The 16,957-nt window shown below is 42.5% G+C and overlaps 1 protein-coding gene across 3 annotated transcripts in view; it reads right to left on the reverse strand.

Annotated features, from left to right (window-relative positions):
- The window catches only part of cdk12 (cyclin dependent kinase 12), an 81,309-nt gene that overhangs the window by 25,599 nt on the left and 38,753 nt on the right, over positions 1 to 16,957 (reverse strand). For all 3 annotated transcript variants that reach the window (XM_084329966.1, XM_084329967.1, XM_084329965.1), the window contains 3 exons: positions 4,001 to 4,057; positions 3,566 to 3,667; positions 3,002 to 3,079 (listed from right to left, as the gene is read on the reverse strand). In XM_084329966.1, coding sequence (XP_084186092.1) covers positions 3,002 to 3,079; positions 3,566 to 3,667; positions 4,001 to 4,057 — 237 coding nt within the window. The remainder of the gene's footprint in view (positions 1 to 3,001; positions 3,080 to 3,565; positions 3,668 to 4,000; positions 4,058 to 16,957) is intronic.

A 16,957-nucleotide genomic window follows, 5' to 3' on the forward strand; every position in this document is an offset into this window, starting at 1 on the left:
GGCGGGGACCGCTGCGTGTTACACACAACACGGAGAAATGGTCTAGCTGCTTCGGTGCGTCGTTAACGTTAACGTCGGAAGAAATTCCCCACTAAGCCCTAAATTCAGAGCAGAGCAGTATCCTAATGACTTTTATGCTTCAGTCGATAAGGTGTTTTGCGAATTCTGTCAACATACCGTGGGGACTGGACCCGCAAAAACACGTGCGAATATCACTTCAAAAGCCATGTCAGCCGGATTCCTCTCTTTCTCCTCGTCTCTCTTTTGCTCAAAATAAAAATGAATGGGCTTCATGGCTGGCTGATTTTTTTGCGTTGTCTGATTCTGAATGTATAACTTGCCTAAGCCGGTACCGTGACTTTGTTTTCGGGCGCTACTGTGATTGGACGTTTATGCGCCTTGTGTAATGTGGGACTATTATAACAGCGGAGCTGTTTTGTAATCGTCACTCGTCTCGAGTAAATGATTTTTCCGGGTGGCGCACACACACATATTATTAGGGCCAAATACAAGGGAAATGCTCGCACTGTAGATAATATATATAATTATATATATAATTAGTAAACTGTCGGGGGCATTTTCTGCCCCCCTTAACTGATATTCGGGGGCATTTTGTCCATTTTCAAGGGCATTTTGCCCCGAGCCCCCGTTAATTTCGAACCCTGGTGTAAATGGACCTGACCTGCGGCCGTTATTGCCCAAGAATGATAACAGCGCCGGATATGCTAGCCTTGGCTTGTAGCCGGCTATGTACAGCTTTTGCATCACATCTTTGTATGGTTGACGTCGGATGATGGCCTCTCTGCTCAAATCTTCGTAGATAAATATTGGTTTATCACCATACTTCAGCTTCCCACGTTGGTTGCGAGCATATTTGATGATTTCATCCCTTGTTGTAGTTTTCCGCAGAGTGACAATGATGACTCTCGGCCCGTTGATATTTTGCCCCTGGGAACCAATTCTGTAAACTTGTTCCACTTCTGGCACTTTGTTTGGATCGGAGTTTTCCAAAATCGTTGATAACTCTTTTGGAAAGTTGATGTCATCGCAGTTCACTGATTCATCAAGCCCCACAATGCGGATGTTATTCCGCCTGTGGTAACGATGGGTTTCTAGTTGCCTCTCCATCAGTTCGTTTTTAAGCAATTTTATTTCCCTCCGGTATTCATCTTTCACTTTTTCCATCTCTTCTCCCATCTCTGTCATGCTACCTTCGTTCGCCTTGACTGCTTTTGTGTTTTCTGTCACCGAAATCTCCACTGTCGTGATTCGCTTTGACTGTGCATCGATCGCTTTCTTGACTTCTTCTAATTTCTCATCGATGCGATCGAATTTAGCCTCGATGCGATCGAATTTAGCATCGACGTTTGCCTCGAGCGCCTTGATGTGTGTAATCTGCAGGTTAGACTGTTCTACCATCTGTTCTTTCATCAGGTTAGACTGTTCTACCATCAGGTTAGACAGTGTGTTGAAATCGGGTGGATTTCTGCTTTCTTCAGTTGGCGGCATATGGTAGATAGATGCAGTGACGTTGGAATCCATAAATCTGGCTGCTCTCCCTTTCACGGAGCTTGAATCTGTACCTTCTTTTATGTTGGTCTCTATTGACTCTCTTTCGGGGACCGTAATCGATGATCCCGGTAAGTTGTCCTCTTCCTTCTCCTCCTCGGAGCTTGTCGCCGTCGGCTCAGAACCAGCGACGGTTAGGACGCGTCTTTCTCGTTTTTTTACGTCCTGCGCCGTTGAAGTTGCCGTAGTTATTTTCTCTGCCTTCTTTCCACCTTTAACCATATTGTCTTTTGATATGGTTAGTAGAGGGTCTTAACAATACATACGATGTGGTCTATTCTCTTTCTTTACTGTCCAAATAATGTTTTTAAACGAAATTAGCGTTAGTGGGAGCGGAGCAATTGCAAAATGCGTGTGCTACATGTTGTAGCTTAACCGGAAGAACTGAGAAATTTTGCAGAGAGAGACGGCAACATTATCGTGGGTTTGCGTGATGTATATCTCCACCTCCCAACGACTTGGTGCTGGTCATAATGTCCGGTGAAAACAACTCCCTCCAAGCACAACTTGACCACCCGAACCGTACCAAAACAGGCCAAAATTAAATAGCCCATGCGACGAACGATTCATTACATTCGTTTCATCGTTGCTCCACCAAGCAGCCGGTCCAACAATGAAAGCTGTTATCAGCGCGAGCCGGCCGCAGTTAGTTTGCAAGAAGCATCCAGCTGCAGACCCGCAGAGCAGCTTTCCAGGTCTGGGGACCGCACTGTGCCAGCAAAGCTGGTGGGTTCTGTGGGTCTGCAGCTGCATGCCTTCCGCAAATCCAGCAGCAAGCTCTCGCTGAGCGAAGCAACGACAACAAACGCAATGATTGTTTCGTTCATCGCATAGGCCACCCAACTCCAGCCCATCCAAATACAATTAAAATAATCAAACTGTGCCCAGAGGGAACTATTTTCACCGGACACTATGACCGGAGAGATTAAATATGTCGGACTTCAACAGATTTTGCCGGTCAAATACCGGTAATTACCGGCTAACGGAAACGCTGGACTGGAGCTGCGCTTGGGGCGGAAATGAGACCCGCCACAGGATTTTTCAAAATAAGAGTATCGATATGAACTATTTTGTTACACGCCAGGTGGTGGGCAGACCTCTCATTGTTACTCGCCAAACCTTAAATCTGGCCGCCATTGGCGGTTATTTATTTTGTTCCCTGGATTACATAGCTCCGATTGAAGAAAAAGTCATACGCAAACAATGCTGGGCTTATAAACAAATGACAAAAGGCAACCAAGTCATTTTGAAGTCTTTACATTGAATCGCGTCCGATTGGAGAGCATTTGTTTTCTAGACTATGATATTTCCTCCCAACCTCGTACTATGCGGTTGAACACAGTAGAGATTGGGTCTACCAGCTATATATTAGACCATCTCTGGTCATGCTCTGGAGATGTGGTGGGTCAGTGAAGGCCATGCACAAGCATACCTGATTAGCTCCAGCTGCAGCAGCTCCTGATTGGCCTGGAAGATGGGCTTCTTGGTAAACAGCTCTCCGAGGATACACCTGAGCACAGGCAGGTAACAGGGAACGGTTATCTTGTTACATCAAAAAGCATCACAACTACTAAGACAGGGCTCGTTCAGTGGCATCTCATTGACCATACAGGTTATTTTGGGGTTCCCACTCGCAGTGCTAACCGGTGCTAATAATTTCTCCTTCCAATGTCACAAAAGACGAAACACTAGTGGAAGTGCTTGTTAGAATAACTGAGATGTGACCAATTAGGCTTCTTTATATATAAACAAATATATTTGATATTATTTTATCTCCCGACAGCCAGGCTGCCCACCCAAAATGTAATACCTGTACACGTTTTTAATATCTTTTAATGCCTTAAATTGAGAATTATGAATTGAATATGTTTGAACACTTTAATACCCTGCAGATACCCTGTATATTATATTTTTAAAAAGTGGCTTCATATTCAGATGTGCCTCCATGATTGTGTGCGTCTCTCTGTGTGCGTGTCTGTGTGCGTGCCATACTGACCCACAGCTCCATACGTCGATGGCTGGAGAGTACCTCTCTTCCCCCAGTAGCAGCTCAGGCGGGCGGTACCATAGCGTGATGACTTTATTTGTGTAGGGTCGGCTGGGGGGCAAGGAGACACAGAGGACAATGAGATTCAGCAGCACACCTTGATAAAGACCACCGCTGCCCCCCGGTGTCCAAACGCAAACACTGCAGCCGCCAGTTAAGAAGGCTCTGCAGGGGCAAACGTTCTGGTGGAGAGACCTAGGGAACGAGGAAACCTAAAAATGCGTGCTCATGGTCGAGATTCAATTACCCCATCAATCACTATGGACAGACCATATTTAACCATATATTATATCCAAATTTGAACTGTTATACATGGAATGAAGCAAAAGGATCAAGAAAAGAGAGCAGGGTTTGAGATGGTCAATTGTAAATAATCGCTCTCACCTTTCCTCCGAGCTGTAGAGCCGGGCCAAACCAAAGTCAGCCAGTTTGATCTGACCACTGTACACACACACAGGGAGAGTGAAACAGAAGGTTAGGAACGAGACAATATAATTCCACTGAAGATGACAAACAATGCAGTGTCAACGCTAATTATGTAACACTAGGCCAGGGGGGGGCTGAACACACATTTAGACAAATTTAACGTTAGTCAAACACACGGTCCAGTGAGTCACTGAATCAACCCATCATCACATATACCGGCTAGGTATTTGTACTGGTCTTGGATTGCATTTACAAGCCATTCAATAAAATCTGATTCATTCAAAAGCGACAGCTACTACAACCACACTACAAAATTAGGACATTACAAAGTTTAGCTGCTGCTGGAGCAGGACATTACACAGTTTAGCTGCTGCTGGAGCAGGACATTACACAGTTTAGCTGCTGCTGGAGCAGGACATTACACAGTGTAGCTGCTGCTGGAGCAGGACATTACACAGTTTAGCTGCTGCTGGAGCAGGACATTACACAGTTTAGCTGCTGCTGGAGCAGGACATTACAGTTTAGCTGCTGCTGGAGCAGGACATTACACAGTTTAGCTGCTGCTGGAGCAGGACATTACACAGTTTAGCTGCTGCTGGAGCAGGACATTACAGTTTAGCTGCTGCTGGAGCAGGACATTACACAGTTTAGCTGCTGCTGGAGCAGGACATTACACAGTTTAGCTGCTGCTGGAGTAGGACATTACAAAGTGTAGCTGCTGCTGGAGGACGACATTAAAGTTTATGCTCCCATTAGTTTATTTAGAAAAACATTATTCCAAAAGAATGTTGTTTGTCAAGATAACAGTGTTTGGCTCCACATAAGGGAGCATTGTGAGCAGTGGCGTCTGATTTTTAATTCAAATCAAAGTTGAGCTGAAACTTTTCATGCTCCATAGTGAGGCAGCAACAACTCACAACAATCTGTTCTGTCTCTCTCCATCTATCTACAGTGCAGTCTCTCTTACGGCTGCACCGATTTGATATTGATATCTGCCCCGATAACTAAAATAGCTAGATCGGGTATCGGAGACAATTTATTTAGTTATTTAATTTTAATAATAAACAACAATTCAGTACATTTATATCCATGTGTTAATTTGTAAAATTTTGTTTCACTAAGTTAGGAAAGTAATGTTTTAAGTCAAGCCTGATGATGATCCCAGTCTCTTCCACACAGTGAGGCATACAGTTTATTAATTGAACAATGGTTATCGGATCGGTACTCGGTATCGACCGATACCCAAAGCTAGAGCCAAATGAAATCAGTGTTCACAGAATCGCGGAATTCACCAATAAAAATGGAATCAACTGCAAAACGTGGCATATTGCAGAATCTGGCCTAATCTGGACTGAAATTCCGTTTTTGGGTGGAACGTTTGGTGCAAAGCAAACATGACCGGCGAGGCGGGGACGCTAGAGCGGGTTACACACAAGAGGCAGCAGTGCTCAAGCGTCTGGCTGCTTTGATGTTAACATCGTCAAGATGCTAAGAAATTCCGCAATAAGCCCTCAATTCAGAGCAGAACAGTATCCTAATGACTTTTATGCCTCTGCGATCAGGTGTTTAGCAAATTCTGTCAACGTTCCGTGGACTGGACCCGCAAAAACACAGCTATGTAACGTTAGGACATAGGACTAGATGGAAATGATAGCTTTAAGCTAAATCTAGTGTACCCATCCATTTGTTTAATGCAAACGATTGTCATTATACACTGCTCTTTATAAACGAAATAAACTTAAATAGCTATGTAACGTTACAGTACATAGGACTATAGATGGAAATGATATCTTCTAGCTAAATCTAGTGCACCCATCCATTTGTTTAATGCAAACGATTGTCATTACACACGGTCCTTTACAAACTAAATAAACTTAAATAGCTATGTAACGTTACAGTTCATAGGACTATAGATGGAAATGATAGCTTCTAGCTAAATCTAGTGCACCCATCCATTTGTTTAATGCAAACGATTGTCATTACACACTGTCCTTTACAAACTAAATAAACTTAAATAGCTATGTAACGTTACAGTTCATAGGACTATAGATGGAAATGATAGCTTCTAGCTAAATCTAGTGCACCCATCCATGTTTAATGCAAACGATTGTCATTATACACTGCCCTTTATAAACTAAATAAACTTAAATAGCTATGTAACGTTACAGTACATAGGACTATAGATGGAAATGATAGCTTCTAGCTAAATCTAGTGCACCCATCCATTTGTTTAATGCAAACGATTGTCATTATACACCGTCCTTTATAAACGAAATAAACTAAACTAAAGGTGCCTAAATTATGCATTACTATATTTCATCACAATATAATAGATATAGCTAGGCTACTGACATTGTCATTGTGATAATGTCAGTAGTAGCTAGCTGTATCTATTGTTTACACTTGAAATGTGTCTTTTTATTTTGTCACAATATTATTTGAAAAATATTGTGTAAAATTTAACTATTTCTGAGTTGCAGCACTTAAAAACATTAAATGGACTGTTATATCTTATTCAATTGTTGTGGACATTTATTCATTCCCACTTATTAGACACTATTTCCGATGGTAAAATGAGCATAAAAAGCTAAATACAGAATTCTGAAATAACGGAAAAAACTGAATTTGGGAAAAAATTAAATGGAATTTGGAAAATAATAAAAACGGATTTCATATGGCTCTACCCAAAGCCCAGGTATCGGTATCGGGACTGAAAAAGTCAGATCGGTGCCTCCCTAGTCTCTAGAGATCTTTCTCTAGAGTGCAGACTCCATCTCTCACTTCATATATCTAAGGTCATTCAAGAACCCAGGACGCCTATCGTAAAGAGTAGTAGTGGGGCGTAGGGCTGTCTTAAATACTTCGAAGCTTCGTTCGATGGCACAAGCTTCAAACATAAAAAAAAAAAAAAAAAGTAAAAAAAAAATGTAAATTAATTAATTTTTTTGTCTCCAAAATCTTGCGCCTCCATTCCAATGAAACGAAAGTAAGCGGCGCCTCGACTCCACCTCTTTACAACAAGCATGTGGAGATTATCTGTGTTGAAAACAACAAGGACATGTGCAGCAGACATGTCGACGAAGAAGCGAAGCAATGCCGTTTGTTATTTAAGACTATGTTGGACAGATGTGTTCATTGTGCTGCTTTTTTAAAGTGTCCCGACCCATATAAAAACATGTCTTAATAAAAAGTGCTTAATTAAGTCGAATTCTGCCTTTGTCTCTTATCAACTACATATAAATATTTATATAATTGTTTGCTTGATAGACGAAGGATGCAACATAATTATGTAATGTCATGTCGTTGGCTGTGAGAGCAGCCCCACTGCAGCCGAGTGAAACCTTGTTGGCTGCGTCAGTCACGAAAGGGGCTACTTAATTAATTAATCCAATCGACTTTATTTATAGAGCACATTTAAAAACAACAACGTTTACCAAAGTGCTGTACAAGTCCCACAACATAACAAACTTTTTTTTTTAATATTACTTTCCCCCCCCCGAAGCTTCTAATTAAAATCGAAGCTCGGCCCCGAAGCTTCGATTGCCAAAAAAACCTTCGAAGGTCAGCAGAGTTCCCCGACGTTCCGGGCCAAATGACCAATCAGGTCTCTGACATTAAGGCCACCAAATCATCCCTTCCCCTTAATTGGCCGATCAATCGCTGTCTCCTGAGCCATTAAGCCATTGTGTAGTGTGATGTGTGCCGGGTGCCAGTGTATGGTAGCCATTGAGCCTGCGTAGCCCAAGGTTGGGTGCTACCAGTGGTGGTGAAGGAGGCAATTTCCCTAACCATAGATTGTAAAGCGCTTTGAGTCTGAGAAAAGCGCTATATAAATTTAATGAATTATTATTATTACAGTGTAGTCTCTAGCTCTATCCAACTATCTATCTACAGTGCAGTCCCTCTAGATCCCGTTCTCTACAGTGCAGTCTCCATATACAGTGGGGAGAACAAGTATTTGATACACTGCCCATTTTGCAGGTTTGCCCACTTACAAAGCATGTAGAGGTCTGCAATTTTTAATCATACTCCGCACCGCCCCCCCTATGTAAAGCGACCTTGGGTCTTATGAAAGGCGCTATATAAAACGAAGTTATTATTATTATTATTATTATAGGTACACTTCAACTGTGAGAGATGGAATCTAAAACAAAAATCCAGAAAATCACTTTGTATGATTCTTAAGTAATTAACTAGCATTTTATTGCATGAAATAAGTATTTGATCACCTACCAACCAATAAGAATGCCGGCTCTCACAGACCTGTTAGTTTTTCTTTAAGAAGCCCTCCTATTCTCCACTCATTACCTGTATTAACTGCACCCGTTTGAACTTGTTACCTGTATAAAAGACCTCTCCACACACTCACACACTCAATCAATCAGACTCCAACCTCTCCACAATGGGCAAGACCAAAGAGCTGTCTAAGGACATCAGGGACAAAATTGTAGACCTGCACAAGACTGGGGTGGGCTACAGGACAATAGGCAAGCAGCTTGGTGAGAAGGCAACAACTGTTGGCGCAATTATTAGAAAATGGAAGAAGTTCAATCTCCCTCGGTCTGGGCCTCCATGCAAGATCTCACCCCGTGGGGCATCGATGATCCTGAGAAGGGTGAGGGATCAGCCCAGAACTACACGGCAGGACCTGGTCAATGACCAGAAGAGAGCTGGGACCACAGTCTCAAAGAAAACCATTACTACACCGCCATGGATTCAAATCCTGCAGCGCACGCAAGGTCCCCCTGCTCAAGCCAGCCCATGTCCAGGCCCGTCTAAGGTTTGCCAATAACCATCCGGATGATCCAGAGGAGGAATGGGAGAAGGTCATGTGGTCTGATGAGACCAAAATAGACCTTTTTGGTATAAACTCCACTCGCTGATGAGTACAACCCCAAGAACACCATCCCAACCGTGAAGCATGGAGGTGGAAACATAATTATTTGGGGATGCTTTTCTGCAAAGGGGACAGGGCGAATGCACCGTATTGAGGGGAGGATGGATGGGGCCATGTATCGCGAGATCTTGGCTAACAACCTCCTTCCCTCAATATGAGCATTGAAGATGGGTCGTGGCTGTGTCTTTCAGCATGACAACGACCCAAAACACACAACCAGGGCAACTAAGGAGTGGCTCCGTAAGAAGCATCTCAAGGTCCTGGAGTGGCCTAGCCAGTCTCCAGACCTGAAACCAATAGAAAATCTTTGGAGTGAGCTGAAAGTCTGTGTTGCCCAGCAACAGCCCCGAAACCTGAAGGATCTGGAGAAGATCTGTATGGAGGAGTGGGCCAGAATCCCTCCTGCAGTGTGTGCAAACCTGGTCAAGAACTACAGGAAACATCTGATCTCTGTAATTGCAAACAAAGGTTTCTTTACCAAATATTAAGTTGTTTTTCTGATGTATGCAAATGAATTACTTAAAAATCATACAATGAGATTTTCTGGATTTTTGTTTTAAAGGGGAACTATCTTATAAATGGCCTTTTTGAGTGTTTAGCATTGTTTCCTAGCTATGTGAACTTATATTAATATGATCTATGTCTCAAAATTCTCATATTGGCGCATTCTTCCAATTCTCCTCTCACAATATTCACCCTCACTGAACTGAGTCGTTTGAAAATGTGCCTATATGTGATGTCATATAGTCACTGCTGCATGTTAATGTGGCTCCTCAGGCACCAGCACCTGCACCCCAGTCCACATCAGCTCAAAACGGCTCGAGATCTTGAGGTAGAAAAATGCTGTTTTTGAGGACTTGATTAGAAATACAAAACAATTAATAAAAAAAATATATATATTACAGAGGTGTTCCATAGACTCACAGGAATTGTGTAAAAGTGCCCAAATAGTGAAAGAAATAGTAAAATAGTTCCCCTTTAAATTCCATCTCTCACAGTTGAAGTGCACCCATGATAACAGACCTCTACATGCTTTGTAAGTGGGCAAACCTGCAAAATGGGCAGTGTATCAAATACTTGTTCTCCCCACTGTATATACAGTGCAGTCTCAATCTCTCACTCCATATATCGACAGTGCAGTCTCTAGCTCTGTCCAACTATCCATCTACAGTGCAGTCTATCGCTCTCCCTCTCTAACCACCCATCATCAGTGCAGTCCATCTCTCCCCATCTACAGGCCAGTCTCCATCTCACTCCATATATCTACAGGCCAGTCTCTAGCTCTCTCCAACTATCCATCAACAGTGCTGTCTTTCTAGCTCTCTCCAACCATCTATCACAGTGCAGTCTCTCTCGCTCTCTCTACAGTTAATCGCTCTCCCTCTAACCATCATCTACAGTGCAGTCCATCTCTCTCTCTAACTATCTACAGTACAGTCCATAAGTCTTAAGACAGTGACGTTAGGGGTGGACGGTATAAACGGTATAAACGGTATGAATTTGCTCTACGGTATGGATTTTGACTATACCGTGTAACCGGTAGGGCAGCTCTAAAATAGCAATGACGTCATCTAACCACAGCGCAACTATTTCAATCGCATTTGCCCCTAAAAATAGATCGAATTAGTCATAGATAATAGATATGTGCAAACTGGAAAAAGTTATTTAGGAGGCTTCGCGCACTGGGCGTGTCAACACGCAATTGTCATTTCATAATAAACACATATCACCGCGGCGCACAGCAAGTTTCAATTTCAGTTCCTGGCATTTTTAACCAGTGGAGAAAGGTAAGAGATCTTACCTATCGTTTTTCTTATATGAATTATTCTACGTTAATAAAACATACCCGGTGATCAACTACAGTTTGCTGTAAACATTATGATATGTGTGTAGTGTTATGATAACGACGGGAGGACGGCTGCTGCAGCAGTGGATTTGCGAAATAGCATGCAGCTGCAGAGCCGCAGAGCCAGTGGCTCTTTCATGTCTGGTCACAGGCCCGCTCAACAGCGCCCCCCCACCAAACTGCTGAACGACCTGAAAGAGCCACTGGCTCTGCGGCTCTGCAGCTACATATGCTTCTAGCAAAATCCAGCCCCGCTGTTTGCAATGGGAGCAGCACGGAGTCTCGACTCGGGACTTATTTTATTTGGAATATAATGACTTTATACGCAAAAGTAGCCTAGTTTTAAGTTAAAATATTATAAATCTACATGCCTTGAGGATGTCATTCTTTATATAGCCTGCCTATCAGGCAAAAAAAATTATTCTAACGGAAACACTGATACCGTGATATATACCGTTACAGTCTATGCTTCAAATTATACCGTGATATAAATATTAGACCATACCGTCCACCCCTAAGTGACGTTTTCTTTAACATTGTTTTGAAATGCAACAATGACCATACGGTTTCAGCTTTAATTTGAGGGTGTTTACATCCATCCTTTTTTATCCATAGTCCACCCATTTTAGGGGACCAAAAGTAATTGGATACGTGAACATAAACTTAACGTGGTCAAAATTCTTTGCAATCAATGAAGTCTGCAAAGATAAAGTAGATCATTGGTGAAAGCCAGGGCTGTATGTTAACTTTTTTTGCACATAGCACTGGTGCTACAGAAGTTGATAGTTTTGTAGCACAGGCCAAAATCTTGTAGCACAAGTATAAAACGTGTTATATTTGTAACAGTCACAAATGTGCCTATTGTATTTGTGTTATTTAGTTGCAGTGCCATGTTTGGCTGTCATTTAGTATATCGCCATGTGTTATTACTATAATACTCTCATATGCTATTTTCAATTAATATCATAAACAACAAGGAATATTAGCATAATTTTGAGTGGACTGAAGGAATGAGTCAGCGTTAATAGTTTTAAATGCAAATAATTTATTTAAACATAGAAGTGGGGTCGGTTGGGACACACACAATGGGGGACCCTGATGTAAACAAGACGAAAGTCTTTCTCTGGTCTGCATCCCCTTAACAATTGTGTGTATTGAGCTGTACTGTACCCATTCTTCAATCTGTTAAATAGCGTTTTCATTCATTCATTCACACTGTTTCAACTCACCACCCCCGCATCATATTGTAGTCTAGTCTGTCTTCAAACTTCCACTCCTCTCGAAACTTTTTTATATTTGAATATCAACATTATCTGTCCATCCTCAGTAATCCTCAGTTTACTATAATATACTCCTGTCCTGAGTCCTGACTAGTGACTTCATCGTCTTTCCAAACGCACGCACGCACACACACACACACAGGGAAGGGGAGTGTCCCCCCCCATTTCCCTTTCCCCAGTCCACACTGCGCCTCTGCCTCTGATCAGGATTAGCTTGTTAGCTTACGCTAACGTTGTAGTGATTGTAATGGTACATAAACGTTCATTTCAGGCGATGTGCGCATAAAGGAATAGCGACAGTGCAAAGCATGTAGATGCATTTGACCCGTTGTGAGGAAAAAAAACACCACGGATTTATTTCGGGTCGTGTAGGCGCACTGCTGTGTAGCGCCTGTTCTATATAGATATCTATGTGTAGCACTGCTCTGCTTTCAGACTGGGCGGATATGACTCGTCGAGTTGTCACAGTTTTTTCAAAATAAGAGTATCATATTAACCTGAACGTTGCTAGCTGTCGGAGCCTAGTTATTATAGCTGGAGCTGCGCTTGGGCAGAAATGAGACCCGCCACAGGATTTTCAAAATAAGAGTATCTATATGAACCGAATGCCTATCGCACCAGTGCTACTAAGTAAATCCATTCATCGCACAGACCGCTGTTGCTGTAGCACGCGATATATATGTCGCACTGTACAGCCCTGTGAAAGCATTTAGTCTTTCCTGCTAACAAAGGAGAGACCAACACCCCTCAATACATTTAAGACTTTAGATGGGATTGGAATCTTAAGATGTACAGTAGACTCTCATAATACTCAAACATAGTATGGGATATGTAGTTGACCCAAGTGTTCTTTTGTTCAGTCCCTGAGGCCAGGGTTCAAAGAAAACACAAATCATAACCCGCCTATAACCCTTGTACTTTACCTGCACTTTTCTTACCCTGTCTACTTTTATACACTTCCTATCAAATTCATGTGTCGGTTCTATGCAAATGTTATCTCACTACCTCCTATGCACTGTACTTTTAAGAGCGCTGCTCTGTTGTAATTCAAAACTGATGCACTGCTCTGTTGTATGTTAGATACCCCTTTAGAATGTTAGAACTATTTTATGTCCGTTCAATTTGATTATTTTTAGCCTATTTTTAAACTGAATTAAACCACACTTTTTTTTACTCAGTCTATTCTATTTGTATTACTGAATGAAACTGTAAACAGAGAGGCCTATTGGGATGCTAGATCCTAATGTGAAACACTGATTTACCGTACCTTGCTACCTCTATCTTTTTTTATGCTTGCTTATGCCTGTATTTTTTACTGTTGTGAAGCACTTTGAACTGCAACTTCTGTATGAAAAGTGATATACAAATAAAGTTATTATTATTAAAGTTATTATTATTATTATAAGTCAAAGTACTACTACAGACAGGTGCAATTTCAGTGACTACACATGTCCTACGGAATGCTCCAGCTCTCCCCAAACATATGAATATATAAATAAATGCAGCTGCATGGGCTACATGTACGTAGAATATTTCAAATACAATGAAAAGGTTATGGTCAAAATGATGTTAAATGTCATCCATGTATTGGCACATATTTTATGGTACACAATCTCATTATGGAATTGACTGCGTCAACTGGAAAGGGAGACACGTTGTAGCTTGGCCTGTTTTTCTAGCAATGCAGACTCATCTGAATCTCACACCCTGGACAAACAAACCGCAGGGGCTAAATAGCCAAAGAAAAAACTGGTCCCGTCAAGTTACAACCAAATCATGTATACAGACTGTACCTATACTGTACATAGGGCAGAGCATATATATAGTATCTACTAAATCCTAATGAAACAAGTAACTAGAATAATATAAGCCTACTGTTCATTCATTAGACACGTAGGCCATACTGGCGCACACAAGACTCTGGCGGCCTTAATATGTGTACAGTACTGTACATACAGTACTGTACACATATTAAGGCCGCTAGAGTCGGGCGTACCATGAGGGGACTGCATGGTTGACTGTATACGGTCTACGGGGCGGGCAGCGCAGTGTCTTCGCTGCTCTCCTAATGAAACAAGTCATTAATGGAATAATAAGCCTATACTGCGTTCATTCATTACGGGCGTAGGCTATACAGTACTGCACGCGCGCTGTGGCAGGTGCACCGAGCTGTACTATATATGATGACAATACAATTAATCTAATCTTATTTCGATGGGTGGCAAAGCGCTTCCACTTCCGCGCATTACCACGGTATCGCTGTTACATCACGCCCACCGCAGAGTTAAGCTGAATACCGCATCACCGCTGTTTTTTATAATAATAATAAATAAGAAGAATAAGAAAGGGTCGGGGGGGGTAACCGCCGGGCGCTACCACCCCTGCCCGCGACACCGAATGAACGGCGCACGACCAGAGGGGAGACTTCGAATCCCTCCCGCCTCTCCCCGTGAGGGAGAGGAGAGTTGGGAACCGCGACGGCTCGCGAGGGGCTGGAGCCACACCGCGCTCAGGTTTTATGGTTCTCGTTAAGTCGGGCTCGCCCGGTCTTCCCCGGCCGCGGCTCATCCATCCTGTCCGGACACCGGTCGGGACAGAGCCCTGGGTCGACGGGAAGGGGAGAGAGGCACGCGCCTCAGCTCCTCAACAGACCCGTCCACCGTCTACCTCGAGTGAGCCTCACGTTGTACCTCACTGCACGCGTCAATAAACAGTGTTCACTGTTCAGTAGCCTATGTTGTCTGTGTTTCACTTTCATTATTACATGGCGTTTTCACATTCGCCGAAATGCTTGCTTGTGATTGGTCAATAGCGCTCGTCAGAGGTCCGATATTACTCGATAACGGACCTCTGTGGAACAATAATGACCGCTGTGCGCAGCTGTTCGCAATCAAGCCCACTACACACACTGTATCAGTGATGCTCAGCATATGCACAGCTGCAGTCATGCAATCAGACCACAGACCTGCCGGCTGCCGATAATAATAATCACTTTATTTGGGCTGACAGAGCCACAGAACAACTGCGTCTGCATTTGATCTAGTCTTGTCGATGAATTAGGTATATTGTTAGTAAGTTAGCCATGTAATAAGCGGGATAATGTATAGCCTATACTCGGTAGGGATGGGTACCGAATTCGGTACTTTTGAGGTACCGAACCGAAACACGTCGGTACTACCGAGTATGGAATCAAGTGAGAAACCGAAGAAAAAAAATAAAAAAAAAATAAAAAAAATATTTTGTATTAATTATTTTTTTTTTTTTTTTTTTTTGTCAACGTTCACACGCACAATATATGCTTACCTAGGATTTGACTTGATTCAACAACAAAGCAGTCGGAGCAATGACAAGCCGAAAACTGTCGAAATTGTAGTTATTTGAAGTTTGGATTTTTTTTTTTACGACTGAGGTAGGTAAATTAAATTTCTTGAGACTAAAGTACCGAAAAAAGGTACCGTTGGGTACCGGTATCGATTCACAGGTACCGGTATCGGTTCAAATGTGAAAGGTACCCATCCCTAATACTCGGTCATTGTCGCAAAATAATTGACCTTCACTGACGTTTAAAACACCTCGGCTGCGCCTCGGTGTTCTAAACTCCGTGTCGGTCAATTATTTTGCGACAATGACCTCGTAGCTATACATTATCCCTTACATAACGAATGCGTGCTTGCCGAATCCCAAACAATATTCATGCTGCAAAGTCATCCTCTAAAGATAGACATTTAGACTAGAGGCAGGCTATAAAGAATAGACTACTAAAAAAAGAAAAAATTCATTCAAACTTTTTTTTCCGTTACCGCGGCGGTTTCAATAGCTTCGCAAATTTGTGCGGTAAGGGAAAAATCAATACCGCGGCAGCCCTACTTCCGCGTCCATTTTCACACGGCTGCATCATTAGTTGCCTTATAAGGAGCTCTGGAGGTTTTGTATGCAAATGACCTGAACGGGGACGCGCGTTCATGTTTCAGACTGGTGACATTCTTCAACGCAGATATCACAGCTGTGATCGTTTGAGCCACTTAAGACATATTCCCCACACGTTGGGGACTCGGAGTGAACTTGTCATTGATTCTGTCTGTCGGTTCCAAGATAAGTCTTCCAAGAGAACTCTTTGGAAAATATTCGGGAATGAGACCCAATGACCTTAATCAATTTCTTGCGCAAGATAGCCTTGCTAGGATACCATTTCAAATGTTGCATCATCATTATTGGAACAAGCTGCTGAGCAGTAGTTGTCGTCATCATGCGCTCATGCCCATTTGCTATTGTAGGAACAACATATTTGCCAGATTTGGTGCAAATCTGACAAAGCAAAGTAACATCACTCGTCATCTCATTTACCACGCGTTTTTCAGAGATTTGGTTGGATCTTGCGGCCATACAGTTTGGCCCATCAGCTATGTAGATAATATATTTAAAGACTTGTCTCTAGATGACACAGTAAGCTTCATGAGAATCAGGTGAATAGGAGGAGTAGGGGGACAATTTTATGTGGAGGAAATGTTTACAAATCCTTATGGCAGATATGTTGGCCACAGGGCAATGTTGGTAATGTAAGCTGCATGTCCGGGTAATGTCACAATACTGGAATTTCTAAACAATAGCTTGAAAGATAGATATTCTATAGCATTTTCAATACCACAGGCCTGTTCAATTTATTAGTCATACGAGTTTGCATAAAATCACTCTCGTTTGACTTATATTTGAGGCAGTGGCGGCTGGTACATACTAGTGGGAGTTGCCTCCCACCCACAAAGCAGACAACTCCTTGGATCTCATATTTTCCCGTAACTCCAGCATCATTAACACCACGGTAACTCCCCTACATGTATCTGACCATTCCTTCATATCCTTCTCACTAACTCTCATGCTTAACCGAAAGGTCTTCA

Source organism: Notolepis coatsorum, assembly GCF_963971535.1.
Source record: "Notolepis coatsorum genome assembly, chromosome: 14".
Lineage (NCBI taxonomy): Eukaryota > Metazoa > Chordata > Actinopteri > Aulopiformes > Paralepididae > Notolepis > Notolepis coatsorum.